At 48.2% G+C, this 17377-nt stretch overlaps 1 protein-coding gene across 4 annotated transcripts; it reads right to left on the bottom strand.

Moving 5' to 3' along the window:
- Positions 1 to 5556: 5556 nt before the first annotated feature.
- On the bottom strand, positions 5557 to 15529 carry LOC112877560 (MADS-box transcription factor 50-like). 4 transcript variants are annotated; one of them, XM_025941893.1, is made up of 8 exons: positions 15169 to 15517; positions 14785 to 15087; positions 7205 to 7283; positions 6607 to 6668; positions 6438 to 6537; positions 6307 to 6348; positions 6159 to 6200; positions 5557 to 5956 (listed from the first exon to the last, which is right to left on the bottom strand). In XM_025941893.1, exons 2-8 carry the CDS (start codon positions 14964 to 14966, stop codon positions 5786 to 5788), a joined length of 678 nt encoding a protein of 225 aa, XP_025797678.1. In that variant the 5' UTR covers positions 14967 to 15087; positions 15169 to 15517; the 3' UTR covers positions 5557 to 5785. The 4 variants fall into 4 exon arrangements, 3 of the variants coding, with proteins under 3 accessions (XP_025797678.1, XP_025797679.1, XP_025797677.1); XM_025941894.1 differs by having other exon boundaries at positions 14785 to 15072; positions 15273 to 15517; XM_025941892.1 differs by having other exon boundaries at positions 14785 to 15072; positions 15169 to 15516.
- Positions 15530 to 17377: the final 1848 nt, after the last annotated feature.

The raw sequence follows: 17377 nt of genomic DNA, 5'->3' as shown, positions 1-17377 counted from the left end.
TGGGAGGCAGTCCGGTACGGCGATATCGACTACGATGCGGATCGACGGGCGCTGGATGCTCTCATCACCGCAGCCCCGCCCGAGATGCAGTTCACGCTTTCCAAGAAGCGAACTGCCAAGGAGGCCTGGGACTCCATCGCTGCGGCACGTATCGGCAGCGACCGCGCCCGCAAGACCACTCTCCAGGCACTTCGCAAGGAGTGGGAGAACCTGGCCTTCAAGCCAGGTGAGGATGTTGATGACTTCGCCCTTCGTCTCAACACTCTGCTGCAGAAGGTGGTGCAGTTCGGCGACGACACCTACGACGAGGAGAGAGCCGTCGAGAAGCTCTTCCGCTGCGTCCCCGAGAGGTACAGGCAGACCGCTCGCTCAATCGAGTCTCTGCTGGACCTCTCCACCATGACGATCGAGGAGGCGATAGGTCGCCTCAAGGTCGTCGACAGCGACGAGCCACAGCCTCCCTCGAGCGACATCTCCATCGGTGGGAAGCTCCACCTCACTCAGGAGCAGTGGGAGGCTCGGCGCGGTGACAGGAGAAGGGGGGACCCCTCTTCCTCGACTGGTGGCCGCAAGCGCGGCAAGCCGCGAAAGGGGCGCGGAGGTGCCCAAGCCGGGGCACGAGGGCGCACCGAGGGTGGCGCCCGCGGAGATGCACAAGGCGGCGCCGCTGACAGGCCCAAGGCGGCACGAGATGACGCCTGCCACAACTGTGGCAGGCCCGGCCACTGGGCCAGGGACTGCCCGCAGCGGAGGCGTGGGGTCCAAGCCCACGTCACGGAGGCCCAGCCGGATGACGAGCCGGCACTGTTCCTACTCCACGGGGACATGGGGCCGCATCCGGCAGCACCGCCTGCCACCGCTCTACTCCACCTCGACGAGCCGCGTGCCCGAGTCCTCCTCGGCGACAGCTCTGACAACGACAGGGTCGATGGCTGGTACCTCGACTCCGGCGCCACGCACCACATGACCGGGCGGCGGGAGTTCTTCTCCGACCTGGACGTCGACGTAGGTGGCTCCGTCAGGTTCGGGGACTCCTCCGCCGTGGAGATCAAGGGCGTGGGCTCCGTGATCCTCACCGCCAAGTCCGGAGAGCACCGGATGCTCACCGGAGTCTACTACATCCCGGCGCTGCGAAACTCCATCATCAGCCTTGGGCAGCTCGATGAGAGCGGCTCCCGCGTGGTGATCGACAGCGGGGTCCTTCGCATCTAGGACCACCGTCGCCAGCTTCTCGCCAGGGTGGTTCGAGGGAAGAATCGCCTCTACATCCTCCATGTCAGGGTGGCCCAGCCTCTTTGTCTTGCAGCTCACAGGGACGACGAGGCATGGCAGTGGCACGAGCGCTTTGGGCACCTCCACTTTGAGGCTCTGAAGCGGCTCGGCGCCAAGGAGATGGTGCGAGGCCTCCCGTGCCTCGACCAGTGGAGCACCTCTGCGACGTCTGCGTGCTGACGAAGCAGAGGCGGCACTCCTTCCCCCAGCAGGCGAGCTTCCGAGCCAAGGAGCGGCTCGAGCTTGTACACGGGGACTTGTGTGGTCCGGTGACACCGGTCACATCAGGAGGACGGCGCTACTTCCTGCTGCTCGTCGACGACCTCTCCCGCTTCATGTGGGTGATGATCCTCGGCAGCAAGGGAGAGGCTGCGGACGCCATCAGGCGTGCTCAGGTTGCTGCGGAGACGGAGAGCGGCCGCAAGTTGCGCGTGCTGCGCACCGACAACGGCGGTGAGTTCACGGCGGCAGAGTTCACGGCGTACTGCGCGGATGAGGGCATCCAGCGCCACTACTCTGCGCCGTACAGCCCGCAGCAGAATGGCGTCGTCGAGCGGCGCAACCAGACGGTGGTGGGGATGGCCCGGGCCCTCCTCAAGCAGAGGGGCATGCCGGCCGTCTTCTGGGGAGAGGCGGTGGTGACGGCCGTCTACATCCTCAACCGTTCGCCCACCAAGGCACTCGACGGCATGACGCCGTATGAGGCTTGGCATGGGCGTAAGCCGGCGGTCTCCCACCTGCGGGTCTTCGGCTGCCTCGCGTTCGCCAAGGAGCTTGGCCCCATCGGCAAGCTCGACGACAGGAGCACTCCGGGAGTGTTCATCGGCTACGCGGAGGGTTCGAAAGCCTACCGCATTCTCGACCCGGAGACACAGCGTGTGCGCACGGCGCGCGACGTTGTGTTCGACGAAGGGCGAGGATGGGCATGGGACAAGGCGGTGGACGACGGCTCGGCTCCGACGTACGACGACTTCACCGTCGAGTACGTCCGCTTCGAGGGAGCCAGGGGAGTAGACAGCTCTTCTTCGCCGAGCGTGCCTACCCCAGTCCCCGAGCCTCCACCGACGCTGGCGCCCGCCACACCGGCGGCACCACGCCCTTCAGCTACGACTCCGGCTGCGCCGAGTTCCTCGGCTGCACCACCACAGCCGGCGACGCCGCGATCTCCAGTACTGATAGCCACTCCTCCGGGCCCGTCTACTTCGACACCTGCTCGTGCTGAGCACAGTCCGGTGGAGTTCGCTACTCCGCTCTCTCACGACGAGGAGCGCGTCGACGCGTACCATGACGGCGAGCCGTTGCGGTATCGTACGATGGAGGACCTTCTCGGTGATCAGCCGGTGCCGGGACTGGTGCCTCACGACCTGGAGGCACAGTTGCATCTCGCATGCGACGACGGCGAGCCTCGGTCTTTCGCAGAGGCCGAGGGACACGCGGCATGGCGTGCCGCGATGCAGTCGGAGATGGATGCGATTAAGAAGAATCGCACTTGGGAGCTTGCTGATCTCCCTCGCGGTCACCGCGCGATCACCCTTAAGTGGGTGTTCAAGCTGAAGAGGGATGAGGCCGGCACCGTCGTCAAGCACAAGGCCCGCCTGGTGGCACGAGGTTTCGTGCAGCAGGAGGGCGTCGACTTCGACGATGCCTTCGCTCCCGTAGCACGGATGGAGTCCGTGCGACTCCTCCTTGCGCTAGCTGCCCAGGAGGGCTGGCGTGTCCATCACATGGACGTCAAGTCGGCGTTTCTCAACGGCGATTTGAAGGAGGAGGTCTACGTGCACCAGCCGCCGGGGTTAGCGATCCCCGGCAAGGAGGGTAAGGCGCTATGTCTGCGCAAGGCCCTCTATGGCTTGCGGCAGGCCCCAAGGGCGTGGAACGCCAAGCTGGATTCCACGCTCAAGGGGATGGGCTTCGAGCAAAGCCTGCACGAGGCGGCCATCTACCGGCGGGGCAAAGGAGGCAATGCCCTGCTGGTGGGTGTCTACGTCGACGACTTGGTGATCACCGGCACCAAGAATGCGGAGGTGGCGGCGTTCAAGGAGGAGATGAAGGCCACCTTCCAGATGAGCGACCTGGGGCCTCTCTCCTTCTACCTAGGGATCGAGGTGCACCAGGACGACTCCGGGATCACACTTCGACAGACCGCCTACGCCAAGCGCGTCGTCGAGCTCGTTGGGCTCCTCGACTGCAACCCAGCTCTTACTCCGATGGAGGAAAGGCTGAAGCTGAGCCGTGACAGCACGGCGGAGGAGGTAGACGCTACTCAGTACCGGCGTCTTGTGGGGAGCCTCCGCTACCTCGCCCACACACGGCCGGACTTGGCGTTCTCCGTCAGCTACGTCAGTTGGTTCATGCAGCGACCGACGACGGAGCACCAGCAGGCCGTGAAGAGGATCATTCGCTATGTTGCGGGGACTCTCGACCATGGTCTCCACTACCCGAGGTGCCCTGGAGCGGCACACTTCGTCGGGTACAGCGACAGCGACCACGCCGGCGACATCGACACCAGCAAGAGCACGAGCGGGATCCTCTTCTTCCTCGGCAAGTGCCTCGTGAGCTGGCAGTCGGTCAAGCAGCAGGTGGTGGCCTTGTCCAGCTGCGAGGCCGAGTACATAGCGGCCTCCACCGCGTCGACTCAGGCGCTCTGGCTCGCTCGACTGCTTGGTGATCTACTCGGCGGAGACACTGGAGCAGTGGAGCTCAGGGTGGACAGCAAGTCCGCTCTGGCCTTGGCGAAGAACCCCGTTTTCCACGAACGGAGCAAGCACATCCGGGTGAGGTATCACTTCATCCGAGGTTGCTTGGAGGAAGGAAGCATCAAGGTGAGCTACATCAACACCAAGGATCAGCTTGCGGATCTGCTCACCAAGCCCCTTGGGAGGATCAAGTTTCTTGAGCTTTGCTCCAGGACTGGGATGGTCCAATCTCCCCCCAAGACGACGCACAGACTTAGGGGGAGAATGATGGATAAGTCCTTGCTGCTGGTCTTTGTGGTCCTTAGCAGCAGTTAGCATCTTGAACTGCAGGCATCTTGGACTGAAGGACAGCAGTTAGTGTCCTCTCTAGGACAGCAGTTAGACTAGTGTTAGACTAGCATTATTGGCTTTGTTGCTGCCCAGCAGCCTGCTGTATATATATATGTGGCCACCCCTTCCGTTGGAAGGCATGGCATTGTGAGTGTGAATGAAGAAAAACCCAGAAAACTTCCCCAACTTGAGTGTCATCCTCTCAGCTCAATGAGAGTGAAAATTGAGCTCCTAACATTTTCTGTCATTTATAACTATTGTGAATGTAATAGGTTAGCCCATTTGATCTGCATGGTTGATCTGGTGTTTGTGGGGATTATGCTTTCAAAGAAAGCACTCCCAACATTGTTGCCGATCAGGCACCCAGTGATCGAACTTAGTTTCATTTTCTCAAAGTAATTAAGTTACTTTTGCACTGAAATTTATATGGTCAGTAGTGAGTAGTGATGGGAGTTTGGTGAAAAAGAATGAACAGTGATGGGCTGAAAGTAAAATCCAGTTACCTACAGAAAAAGGATGGGCCTTTTTCTCGCTCACTCCAAATTTATTTACGGACTTAACTGACACACACCTGTGTTCCGATGCGTTGAAATGAGGCGCGCGCGCACTGGATTTCATGAAGCCGTGAGACATGAGCGCTTCTACTCCAGATCCGATGCATTCATAACCATTTTTCCAGACCAGCAAAGCTCGCCGAATGGAAAAAAGCTGAGTAGGCGCATACGCGAGGGAAGCGTCCGTGGACCATGGGCATGGAGGAATGATGCGCTCCCAGTAGAATTTCAGGCGCCACAGGCAGGGACCATGGGCATGGAGGAATCGTGGCTCGCTCCCAGGAGGCCACAAACGAGACGGCTCCAGTCTCCACAAGCCTCTTCCTTCGCCCAAGTGGTCGGTGGACACGTCGAGCCCCGGAAAACAGATTAAGGGCCTGTTTGGAGTGGCGCCTACCCCGCCACAGCGTGCCTAACTTGTGGCGCTCAAAACAGCCGCCACACCTGTGGCGGAAAAAGTATGGCGCGCCGTGGCGGGTTAGGCGGCACTCCAAACAGCCCCTAAATCAGAACCGGTCAGTCTTGCAGGATGCCGGCCGAAGCGTTGGCCCAGTAAACACCTGGTGAGCCACGCGTTCAAACCAAACAGGTCTCTCCGCACGCCTTCATAAACCACGACGGGCCTCTCCCTGTTCGTCTTCGGCCTCTTCAGAAGAGGCTCGCCCCTGAACTAGGGCATGCCGCAAGTCTCAGAGCACCGGCGATTGCGCGAATGGGAGCAGGAGAGTCTACTTCAGATTCGGATCCAAGCTAGGAACCACATCTACAGGGTAGTATTACTAGTGACGGATGTTTGGTTGGGTCTGCATCCATGGACAACACAGGTTTGTAAACACATCGCGACTGACGGTTTTACCATTGCTTGGCTTGCTGCATCTCCGCCGCACCAGAGATCTAGATTATTCTCGGCTTGCTTTCGTTCCTTGTCCATAGCTATCCCGACCTGACTTCTGCAACCTTGTTTCGGCGGGGATCCCTGCCAGGCAACCCTATGTACAGCTCCGTCTCCACGTCCATGGCGTCGACGTTCTGCTCCGGGCGATCGTCTTCCACGGTGATGACCGGCCGCGCAGGAGTCATCGGCAGTGGCGGCTGGTTCTTGCACTGCAGAAATGATCGCCAGCAGCACATCATATGCATCGTCATGGTACAAAAACAGTAGCATTTTTTTAAAGAAATCCATAATGGTATGCACATAAGATATCACAGGAGTTCGGGGTAAGCAGTATAATCAGAGTCTGGAGTTGGGTCGCTCCGTTCAAACCGGCAGCATCTTCGTGTCAGAAAAAAGCTTCACCACCACTACCTTTTCACGTAAATCTTCATTGTTCTTGAGCAATGTCATCTCCTGATTGATGTTGACGCAAGAAATAAACAAACCACAAAGTTAGGAGCTAACTGCTCTGATGTTTTTATGTTACTGTAGGGCACCAAGTTGGTGAGAACTGAGTTACCTTCTCCTTCAGCTTATTGACTTGCTCTTCCAGCAGCTGAGTCTGCCATGTCAGATCACAACATACAAAGCTGAGTCTACCATTTAGTACAACATTGTAGACTGTAAAACGACTAGGGGAAAATAAATAACCTTTCTTCCTCTGATGCAATGGAGGCTCTTTTCAAGTTTGACCTCCAAACTGTACAGTTCTTCAATTGAGCATTGTTCCAACTTCTCACCCAAAAGTTTTCTGCATCTCAACGAAAATTAGTCTTGCCAGAATACATGGGCAGCAATTTTGTGATAGTCAAATAGTGACCTTTTGTAAGCTTCAAGTGCTTCAAGTTTCTTTGCCAGGTCCTCAGCATTAGCTTTTACTTGCTGCAATAAAAGTCAGATCAAACAACCTTAGAAATGACTCCCTTAAATTTAGCACACGGTATTTCGTCTATACATAAATTGTTATGCCAACAGAACCAACCAAAACCTGTGCACACCGTTCTAGGTTACAATTCAAATGAAACATTTTACAACATACATTCAGCAGAGTTTCAATCTTAAAGTGAATTAAGGAAAAATCCAAACTGTTGCTTTTTGTGCATGGTAAGTCATATCAGCATCACATGTTTTTAAAATTTCAGCTCATTGAACCCTGCCAAGCTTTGATCCAGTATAGTTTTATGCTTCAGGTTTCAGCAGAAGCATCATCCTCTGGGAAATGAACATCTGAGAAAAGCATATTAAACAATTGAAAGGAGATATATTAATGCTGTTAAGCTCACAGATCCACGGGATAGACAAAAGCTCCTGATAAAACATCAACATTCAGGTATTCAATTAGACACCCTAGTAAGCCACTAAAACCTACAGTAACGAGAAATATATAACCGAGTCTACTGTTTTTTGAGTGTTGTCACCTCAATGTCTTGCTGTACTGTCTTGCTGCTGACATTATCCTTTGTGTATGTTCTATAGCGTTCAATTGTTTTCTGCACACTGAGATGGAGACAAAGTTAGTAAAATTGTGTCAGAACTTATGATGGTGATGATTCATTGTGAAACCCACAAAATACTAGATATATACTTGAACATTCAAATACTTGGGATGATCCCAATCTATCATGGATGACAAGTGCAACAAAGATTCCACAGATGCAAACATAAATTCAAAAATTCATATGTTTTGCATCCCTTTTCCAAGCTTTGATCAGATAGGTAGTATTCTAAATAATAAGGATTACACATCAAAATTCTTGTTGAATGTTCTCTGTAGCATATGCCAGAGCCTCCTTAATTGCATCCTGAACATTCTTAGCGAGCATGGAGCATAATGTAATTTATCAGGAACAAAATACAGTCTTATATGTGGATACGGAAGCAATTTAGTAATATTAGTGAATAACCTTCTCATTCATCAGCATTTCATTTGAGTGAAAAATAAAAGTTAGGTTACTTGATAGCTGCATTATTTTATCAGCCATGTCCTATCCAATTGTAGGTAATATACAATCCAATTGCTCAAGAAGCTACAGACCAAGTTGGTAGTAGTTATACGGGAGGATAGTCCTGATCTTGTACATTTTAGGGTTTGTCAGTTCATAACTCTAGTAAGGGACACGGTGGAACTTAACAACCAAGCCCAATTGCCTATCGTACTCGTTTGACATTGTGCTGAATGTCAGAGAGGAAAATATTTAGTCAACGAAATAATACTGCAACATAATTCGCAAAGGCAGTTTTGTGTGATGTACTGCTAGAAAAGAGCAGAAAAATGTAGGTCTTGTTGTTTGCAAAAATTCAATGAAATGATACATATTTTGTTCCAACAGATTAATTTTTGAAAGTTAGCTACAAGCAGAATGGTAGAGTCTTTATAAACGGTAGCAGAGACACATTATCTGTCCGGAAGCTGCATCCAGACGAGCTAACCAAGACTGGGATATATAGAACTAATCAAATAGTACTTTCTTCGAATTCACACCTAGAGCGTCTATCTAAAGCAGAAAATAATATCTATCAAAATTTTGAACTTTTCAGCAAAGTCAGTTTAGAAACATTCTTTTATAAGAGGCACAAACACCAAAGCAAATAGACGAGCAAGTGGATATAAGAAAACCTAATTTTAAATCACAAATTATCGTGCACCAAGAGATATGAAGACCACTCGTACTTGGTGAAACCATGGTAGGAGGCGGTCCTTGATGAGTCATGTGATCATGTTTGAGCTCATATGCATGTTTTTATAAATAATTCAAAATCTCTTCCATATATAATAGTACAAAAGAACTAGATCGGTAATTCAGTCACTGAGTGTACATGTTGATAGCTTCAATCTTTGGGCCGACTAATGGTTCGTATAAGTATTGACAACATTAGGGCTCACTAAATTTGTCTCCAAATTGCATTAACAATACCATAGCTCATTAGGTTGCATATGCAACTCTGTTGAGCTACTTGCCCTATGTCTTGAGTTTGATCCCACATGCTCGTGCGATATATAATGTTCCTTATCTATAGTCCAATAGGCCCCGACAACCACTTCGCATCAGTTCACCAACAAGGACCACATAGCTCCAATGCACAACCTTAGAGTGGACCAAAATGATTGCCTAGATCATTTGGACCTAACGATGGCAACGAAAACACTTGACTTGAACACCACAATGGTTGTCTCATGGTCATGAAGTAGGTCAAGGATGATGGCATCAATGCCATGGCAGTTGTTGCTCAAGCTAAGGAGCATTCAAGTCAAGTGTTATTGTTAGAGTATATTTGGTAGTTATCGATATACGTATCATAGACTGCCATATGTATCCAGGGGAGCCTTGCCCCCCAAGTCTCTGTACTCTGTTTAACGAGGCCTCAATGCAATATAATCCATCCATCCATTATACGCAATCTATTCTTCCTACATGGCATCAGAAGGGGTTACGATCCTGTAACCTAGCTGCTGGGGCAGGCCTGGTATGTATTCATGGGTATTCAGTTGAACTGAATACCCAAAATTTTTGGCAAAAAAAATTATATACATAGTATATAACATGTAGATGTATAAAAAATAGAAAATAAGTGCATCTCTAAAAGAATTCTTAAATCCTAGTCTCTAACTCTCTATATCCTTATATACAGGGTCATCCTAAATATTACTTCTCCATGTATTCGCGTGTTCCCACGATAGTTCCCTTATACCGGATATCCTTTTGTTTGAATCTTGACATATTAGGAAACATGACCCACGAATTTAAAGGATGAAGGTGTAAGATCCGGTTCTAAAATGGCAAGTATTTGGGATAGGGTGTGGATATTTGTTCTCAGATCTGAGAAGGGAGAGAGATGATTTAGGATGTTGCTATCTTGAGGGGTTGGTTTTAGAAAATGGTTGGAGGGAGGTTTTCCACAAAAAATCCTAAACGCGTAATTAGAATAGTATTTAGGGTGTCTCTTGGAGATTATCTAACATCACAAAACAGGCTTCCCAATCTCATTTGCCTCTTGGACTCAAATGGCCCACTTCCCCTCCTCTAGGCCCAGCCGCGACGGCCCAGTCACGACCCCAACCAGCACCGACCCTAGATTCCCAGCCCCATATATCCCGATTCCACTTCCCCCTTCCCGCGTGGCCGCATCCTTTCCGCTTCCAGCCGGCGGCGGCGAATCCGAGCGGTGCGGCGGGTGACGGCTGCCTGCGACGAGATGCGAGCGGCTTGCAGCACCGGGGACTACGCAGCGCACAGCGGCAGTAAAAAAAAAATTCGTCCTTTGAAAATGTTGAATACCCAGACCTCAAGCCCCTGCCTAGCTGTCGCTCACTTCCGCACCGCGTGCCCTGATTTGCTGCTAATCGCTTGATTCGGCTGCCATAGTCGCATTAGTGTTGTCGTAGTGCAAACTGTGGTCTCCGTTGTGCTTTGTGTATGTCGGCGCCCCGTCGATGAACGGCCGTGCTACCTCGGCTTGCTAGGCCATCAGCACCGAGCTCCTTGTCCGCACTGGGCAGCACCGCACCTTGTGGCTCCTCGTCGTAGGCCGCTGCAGGCCTCCGTGCCCGAGCGGAGCCACGGGCTAGGTGGGCTCATGATTGCCTGGTGCTCCTGCGCAGAGGCGATTACTCTCTTCCTGGCGAGATCCAAGTTCCAGGCACGACTGACCTCCAAGATTCCTCCTCTTTTTTTTTCCTTTGTCGTTGTTCACAGTAAAGGAAAAGATTAGGGAGGCGCAACTATGGGCACACGGAGATCAACACGGAGGTGCTCAATTGTTGCTGTTTTATCTTTTCTTCGCCCGATTAGAGATCGGGATTGCATCGCCTACCGCCCGTTGATCTCACGCCTCTACTTTGACGTCGGCTCCCCAAGTCTCTGTACTCTATATATACCAGCCCAGGCCTCAATGCAATAGAATCCATCCATTATACGCAATCTATTCTTCCTACGGTTATATCACCTTCAAGCAGCAACCGTCTCGACAGGTTGCTCGCCATCCAGTGTGCTTTATTGGTGGATGATTCCAAGATATTGCAATGCAAACCAAAACTTGTGTTGTAGGCATTTTCAAACCACTAAAGATCGACATCAAGCTCATGGTGCTAGCAAAATTTGAGTAGGTCATGACTATAGCATCCACTTGGAACATCATGCTTTGGTGGCCCAGGGAGACCAACTCACAGTGTTAATATTAGCCTAATATATTGTTGTACCTTGCTTAGCTCATTGTTTTTGGAGGCCAAACGACAACATACACTTCATACTAGAGATGACATCAATGGCATCCGAACTCAAGGGAAATAATGTGCTAAACTCTAAGAAAATTCTTTGGCAATCTTATCAAGGACAACCAATGAGGCCATGCGACAAATACATTTATATTTGAAAACATTTAAAACTTACAAGTGTTAGACTAAGAATTTGAGATGCAAGTGGGCATTTAAATCCCCCTAGTTTGTAAGCAGGTTATTGTAATTTTCCATATTCTTTGTTTCTAGGTTCTTTTATGCAAATGTTAGGGACAATTGTCTTTCTGATCTCCTAGCTACTATTTTCCTTAATATATATCAAATATCAGATGCATTAGGGTGTCTTTTCTAAAAAGAAGAGGCTCTACAAAAATTCGCAAGTGATTGCAATCTCTATCGACATACTCATTTTTAAGTTATCTTGAAATCCTTTAAAAGAAAATGCAATCCAAATGACATAATTATTATGTGTGTATCATACATTTTTAATGACAATGATTAATTGATGTTGGAGTCAATTACATTGGTAGTTGGATTGGTGTTCTTAGCTAGCATATAGCTATTCCTAGATAATCCTTTCTTTATTGTTGGATAGATTTAGGCATTTAAGATTCCAAACCAAGACACTCAAACAACTCATAGTTAACCTTTGCATTCATGAAGTTTAGTTGCACTATTGTCACATCCTACTCAGGAATGTATATGCAATTCTAAATACCAACGCACAAAGGATATAATTTTACAATTGAAATAAGAAGTGGAAGTATTCATATTTATTACTAGGATTGGTAGAATTGGAAAAGATAGTAGATAGATTACAACTATGATCAAACAGATGAAATTGGATAGTATCAAACAATCCACTGTATCTCAGGTCATACATCTACAATACTTTAGGGCTCTAATCAATTATCTGGCAACTACTTGTGTAATAGACTAGTAGTAGTCCTGTGCCTCATCATTATGCTTGTGATTTATCAAATTAGTGAAACAAAACGATCTAATTTCTCATATGGGGAAAGCAAGTGAACAATACAATGATATTATCACACGCTTAACAAAGTAAATAGATAGCTGTGTTCTAATATATATTTATCTATTTTTTAGTATTAGTTTGGTAATTAGGATGATTTAATTGACATATTTTTGGCATACAACAAGCCCTGATTCAAAAATGTGGAAATAGATGACATATTTCGGAGGGTGGGGGTGTTAACATTTGCGTAAGTCCAATTTACAAGAACGTTGAATTGCAATATTGTCGGCACCACTTATTATGTAGAGGTCATCCTTATAAGCTAAGTATGGGTTGGAGTACTTGCTATTTGAGAGTAATTATAAAAATAGGAAAAAAAAGACTGTGGAATTCGCATCACGTGCGAATTTCTTGCTACACATCGATAAGTAAAGCAAGTTACACTACAACAACTAAGATTTTGTGATCTTTTGAAGCAAGGTATTTGTAAATTAATTCTTATTTTTTAAATCTAAGATCCAACCATAGTTCAAATACTATCTCCATTTAGAAAGTCATCTCCTATGTAAAGTAAAAAAATTGTGCCTATGTTAAGATCGTTCTTTCTTTGACATTAACATTGTGTTGATGATGTGGATCAAATTTTGGTCATTTAACCCCAATTAGAAAATGATTTGGTTCCTTGGTCACCACAAGCAGAGATGGCAACGGGTACAGCCCCACTGAGTTCTGTCATCCCAAACCCAAACCCATGTAAAATATCTAAACCCATTAGAAAATCAATACCCGTGACAGGTTTAGAATTTTTCCCAAACCTATGCCCGTCGGGTTAACGGGGACCCACAGGTTACACCTTACAGTATAAATTTTTATCATATTCAACAAGTTTAATATAATAAACATCAAATTTATAGTGTACAAAAATATTGTGATGAGTAACAAGTTCATAGTTCACTAAAAAGTACTAGAGGGAATAAAATATAAATAACAAGTTCTATATTCAAAGTGACCAAAACAGCATACAAAGTCACCAATAGACCTTATACACACACAAGCACTACAACAGTATACCAACAACACCCCACCCGCCACCACAACATCCAGGGTTGAACAAAAAATAAGAAGTAAATGAGAAGGAATATTAAGTTTATTATAAATTCACAAAATAAAATGACAATTGCACTAGGTTGAGCCAGGTTTAAAGAGTCGATGGATTTATGGGTTCGGGTTTTACAAGAACAAATCTGTGCTATAAATCCAATGAGTAGGACTTTGAGCCTATTAATAAACCCATGGGTAAGAAAATTGACTCATACCCGCACCCTAATAGAGTAAAAACCTGCCGGGTATCGGGTATTCGGGTATTCATTGCCATCCCATAAGGTGAGAAATGTCAATGAATGTTTGATTATTTTCTAGTTAAAATGTAACTTGGCTAAGACCGGTTACAGAAACATAACAACCACATTATCGATTTGGCTACGGTAGCAAGATATATTCTTTCTCTCTAATTGTACAACGCCACAATTATTTTAGTGTGGTGTTTCTAGATATGGTTCATTTCCCAAAATCTTTCTCCAGCATAATTATTGTCCTGTCCTTAGTTACCTCTCCATTGGCCCCCAAATTCTAAAGTCCTTAACATGGCCCAATCCTTCCCGGCTTCAAAGTTGAGTTTTTTTTCACATGATCTGAAGTTCTGGCCTGTTAGGAGAAAAAATGAGCTACACAGGTAGATTATGTTGCTTCTAGATCTTAGCACTTAACCAGCATCTATTAAGTCATCATAAGGCAGAAAGTAAATGGGAGAGGCCCAAATCTAATAAAACGTGGATAAAACTACAGCCATTGATAAACAAGAGAGCAGAACTGACCAACTTGATAAGGGCCAGAATGTGGTGTGAATGCCAAATTCCTGTTTCTGGTTAACCATGTGGCAAAAATAAAACACTACATGTACAGTGACAGGCATAGTACACAATATCGCATGCGTTGGTTTTGTGTCTCAGCAGTAAAAGAACTCACATAGTGCCAGCCGTACTAAAAAAAACACCGAGGGCACTGGAAACAACATCCATATCGCCCAATGATTTAATTAAAATGGGGTTAACTGGTCCAAAGAAGCAAAAAATCGTCCATGCAGGTGGAGAGACTCTACAAATAGTATATCTGTAAATCTTTCTTCAGGCAGCAGCGCATTTAGTGCGTTCTTAGCCACTTGCGCCCTGGCTCTATTGCCGTGTGGCACACATTTGCCATCTTTTTAGGCCGATTTTCCCTATTGGCTATCCTACACGCCTATTAGTTTTGTCAGAGAAATGAACTGCCTACATGTACTAACTGTCCTTTGGGCCTGAAACCACGGTAAAGTTGATGCAAAACGTTGCGAGGAGCAGCAAGGAATTAAAACGCACTCCAGGGCAAAACCAAGACAAGATTCTCCCTGACGCAAAAACGTAAGCCGGCAAATGGATGAGCACGAAGAGGAAGGGGAGAGGGGGGAGAGACAGGAGTGGGCGGCATCTGCACAGTAACAGATGTTCATCCCCCACGGGCCACAAGACGAGAGGTCACACGGCTACTACAGGAGTTGGCGCAGGGAGCGCGCAAATATCCATCAGATTTTGCAGGCTTTCCCTCTCTAAGAAAACAATAAACTAATCCGAGCCCCACATCCCCCGTTCACCGCAGCAGCAGCAAGGAACACAAGGATTACTGCCAAAAACGATAGCTAAACAAAGACCACGGGAACACGGAAGCGAAGGCGAGTGAGGTAACCGGGTAAGTACCTGCCGCTGGCGAATTCGTAGAGCTTGCCGCGCGGGGAGAAGACGACGAGGGCGACCTCGGCGTCGCAGAGGACGGAGAGCTCGAAGGCCTTCTTGAGCAGGCCGTTGCGGCGCTTGGAGAAGGTGACCTGGCGGCTGGTCGGGTTCTCTATCCGCTTCATCTGCGTCTTCCCCCGCACCATCCTGGACCGCCGGCGAGAGAACCGGCTTCGCTCCAATCGAATTGCAGCCGGAACCCCAGCTCGTCGTCCCTCTCCCGGATCGGCTGCCGGCGGCTAGCTCCTGCGGCTGGGAGGAGGAGGGCTTTGTTATCCGAATTGGGGCGGCGGTGGAAGCAAAAGTAGAAAACGGAGGGGGATCTGGGGAAGGGAAAGGGGGACTCACCAAAAATGGCAAGGGAGGCGTTGGTGAGAGAGAGAGAGAGAGAGAGAGAGAGAGGAAGGAAGTGGGGAGGGGCCGCGTAGGGTTTGGCCGTAGCCGCTGCTCACCTTCCCTCTCTCTCTCTCTCCACCCCTCCTCGGCTTTCCTTTTCCGTCCCTGCCGGTGTTGCTGTGACGAGCAGCGAGGTGGGGCGGGGCGCGCAGCGAGAGCGAGCGCAACGAGGCGGAACGGAAAGAGGAGGGGATTCGGTGGGTGCGGGTGGCGCTGCCGTTTTATGGGCTAGCTCTGAGGTCTGAGGAGCGAGGACGGACGGGGGGAGCAGGGACGACGAGACGAAGGAAAAGGGATCACCCCTCCCTCCCTGAAGGGAGGAGGAAAGCGAAGCCCGGAATTTCCCTTCTGAGGAAATTATCGGCCCCGCCATTGGCCGGATGCGCACTGTCTGCCTCTTTTCGGGAAGGGGGCCGCGTCATTAAAGCCCCGATGCCTGCCAGCCTATTGGCGAGCGTCCTTTTCCGGGTAGCCCCCCATGAGACCTCCCTATTTGCATTGCACCTCGGCCCCGCCCGAAACAGCCGACGACGACGACTACTTGACTGATCCGCGGCGCCAGTGCTTCTTTCTTTGGTGGGGTAAAACAAAATATTCCACCAGCAAAAATGTTTACCGGATGAGCAACCACCTCAGAAGCTCTACTACCTTTGAATCGTGCTAGTTGCAGAAAAGAGAAGAAAAAAGTTACTCTACAAATGAATGGAAATGGTTGGCCGGTAAAAAAGGAACGAAAAGGCGAAGCATCCCTTTCCTTCCCCGGGTGAAGGCATCGTTTTCCAGTGCTAGTGGCAGATCGAAATTTGGCCTTACCCAAAAATTCCCACCTGTCGTTGGCCTTGCATTTGGTTGGATGCACGTTTGAATTTTCACACCAATCCCACCCCTCCCCTGCGATACCATATCAAGTGGTTTTGATAAGGACGTGACTGTTACCCATAGTATGTACTAACTGTTACTTGCATTGGTGATTCCCTTGTGATTCTTACTGCTTTGACGATTGTGATTCTTGCTCTTGATCCACCAATGTGGCGTGAGATGTTGCAGGACATAGCACTGAAGCAGTAAGAACCAAGACAGGGATTACATGACCGGCGATACAACATTTATCAGTGAGCCCCGGTAACGATAATCAGTTGAAAATCGGTGAAAAATCGCCAAAACCGATTGGTAAAGAGACCTAAATTCAAAAAAATGAAATTCAACAATTTATTATCGATAATCGATGCAAACTGAACGATTTATCGCTTCGCCTACTGAAAATATATTTTGGCAGTGGAAAAAAAATAAAGGTTTGATAGCATTTAATTTTTTAGGTTATGTATTATATTATATTAGATAAATTACACATACATGCACAATTTTGCATATAGAATTGCCTAAGAAATAAACATGTTTACATATTTTGCCCATAAAATTGCATAAAGCATATGAATTTGCACATATATACAAACCACGAAGTGCATAGTTCATATAAACAAACGAGTGCATAGTCCATACAAATTTCATAGTTCACAGAAATAAAAGAGTGCATAGTTCATACAAACCTCATAGTGCATAGAAACAAGAGTACATACTCTATACAAGCCACGTACAAACTTAGCAAGCACATAGTCCATACATGAAGGCATTCGGCATATCAATTTAATCATTCTTCGGTCTCTTCGATTATCGACGCCACGATCAACTCCCTCGCTCCCAGCTGCAGCATCATCGATAATTGCCGCATATATATTGATTATCGGCCTTAATCGTACGAAAATCGGCCTTAATCGCATGAGTTAGTGGATGGTAACGGGTAGTTAGATAAAAATATTTTTTTCCTAAGCAAACAATTGTTGTTTTCAACATGTGACAACATTCTGGAATCAAGAGAAGGTCTAGTTTTTTATAAAAATAAGTTCTCTACTTTTTATAAATTTTTTTAAATTTTTGAATTTTTCATTGAAATCTAGCGAAATTCCAGTCGGTTTACGTTCTCAGCTAGCATCGGTAACGATAAATTTCACCGATAATCGCGATTATCGAGCGGTTTTGTAATCCCTGAACCAAGGTCCAACAAGGATGATGTAGAGCTACCCAAACTCGGAAAAAAAAACATGCACTTCAAGGGCGCCCTCATTGTCCATAGTTGTGTGCTACCATAAAGTCATGTCTGACC

The sequence above is a fragment of the Panicum hallii genome, chromosome 9 (genome assembly GCF_002211085.1).
Source record: "Panicum hallii strain FIL2 chromosome 9, PHallii_v3.1, whole genome shotgun sequence".
Lineage (NCBI taxonomy): Eukaryota > Viridiplantae > Streptophyta > Magnoliopsida > Poales > Poaceae > Panicum > Panicum hallii.
Note: the sequence above shows the minus strand (reverse complement) of the source record. Positions and strands in the feature narration are given on the sequence as shown.

Bases quoted from the DNA above. Each gene is read 5' to 3' on its own strand.
- LOC112877560 (XM_025941893.1), bottom strand. From the start codon at position 14,966: ATGGTGCGGGGGAAGACGCAGATGAAGCGGATAGAGAACCCGACCAGC. The intron at 6,669-7,204 runs GTGACAACACTC...CTTTTATTGCAG, and splicing joins CAGTACAGCAAGACATTGAG to CAAGTAAAAGCTAATGCTGA. The intron at 6,201-6,306 runs GTAACTCAGTTC...AACATCAATCAG, and splicing joins TCAATAAGCTGAAGGAGAAG to GAGATGACATTGCTCAAGAA.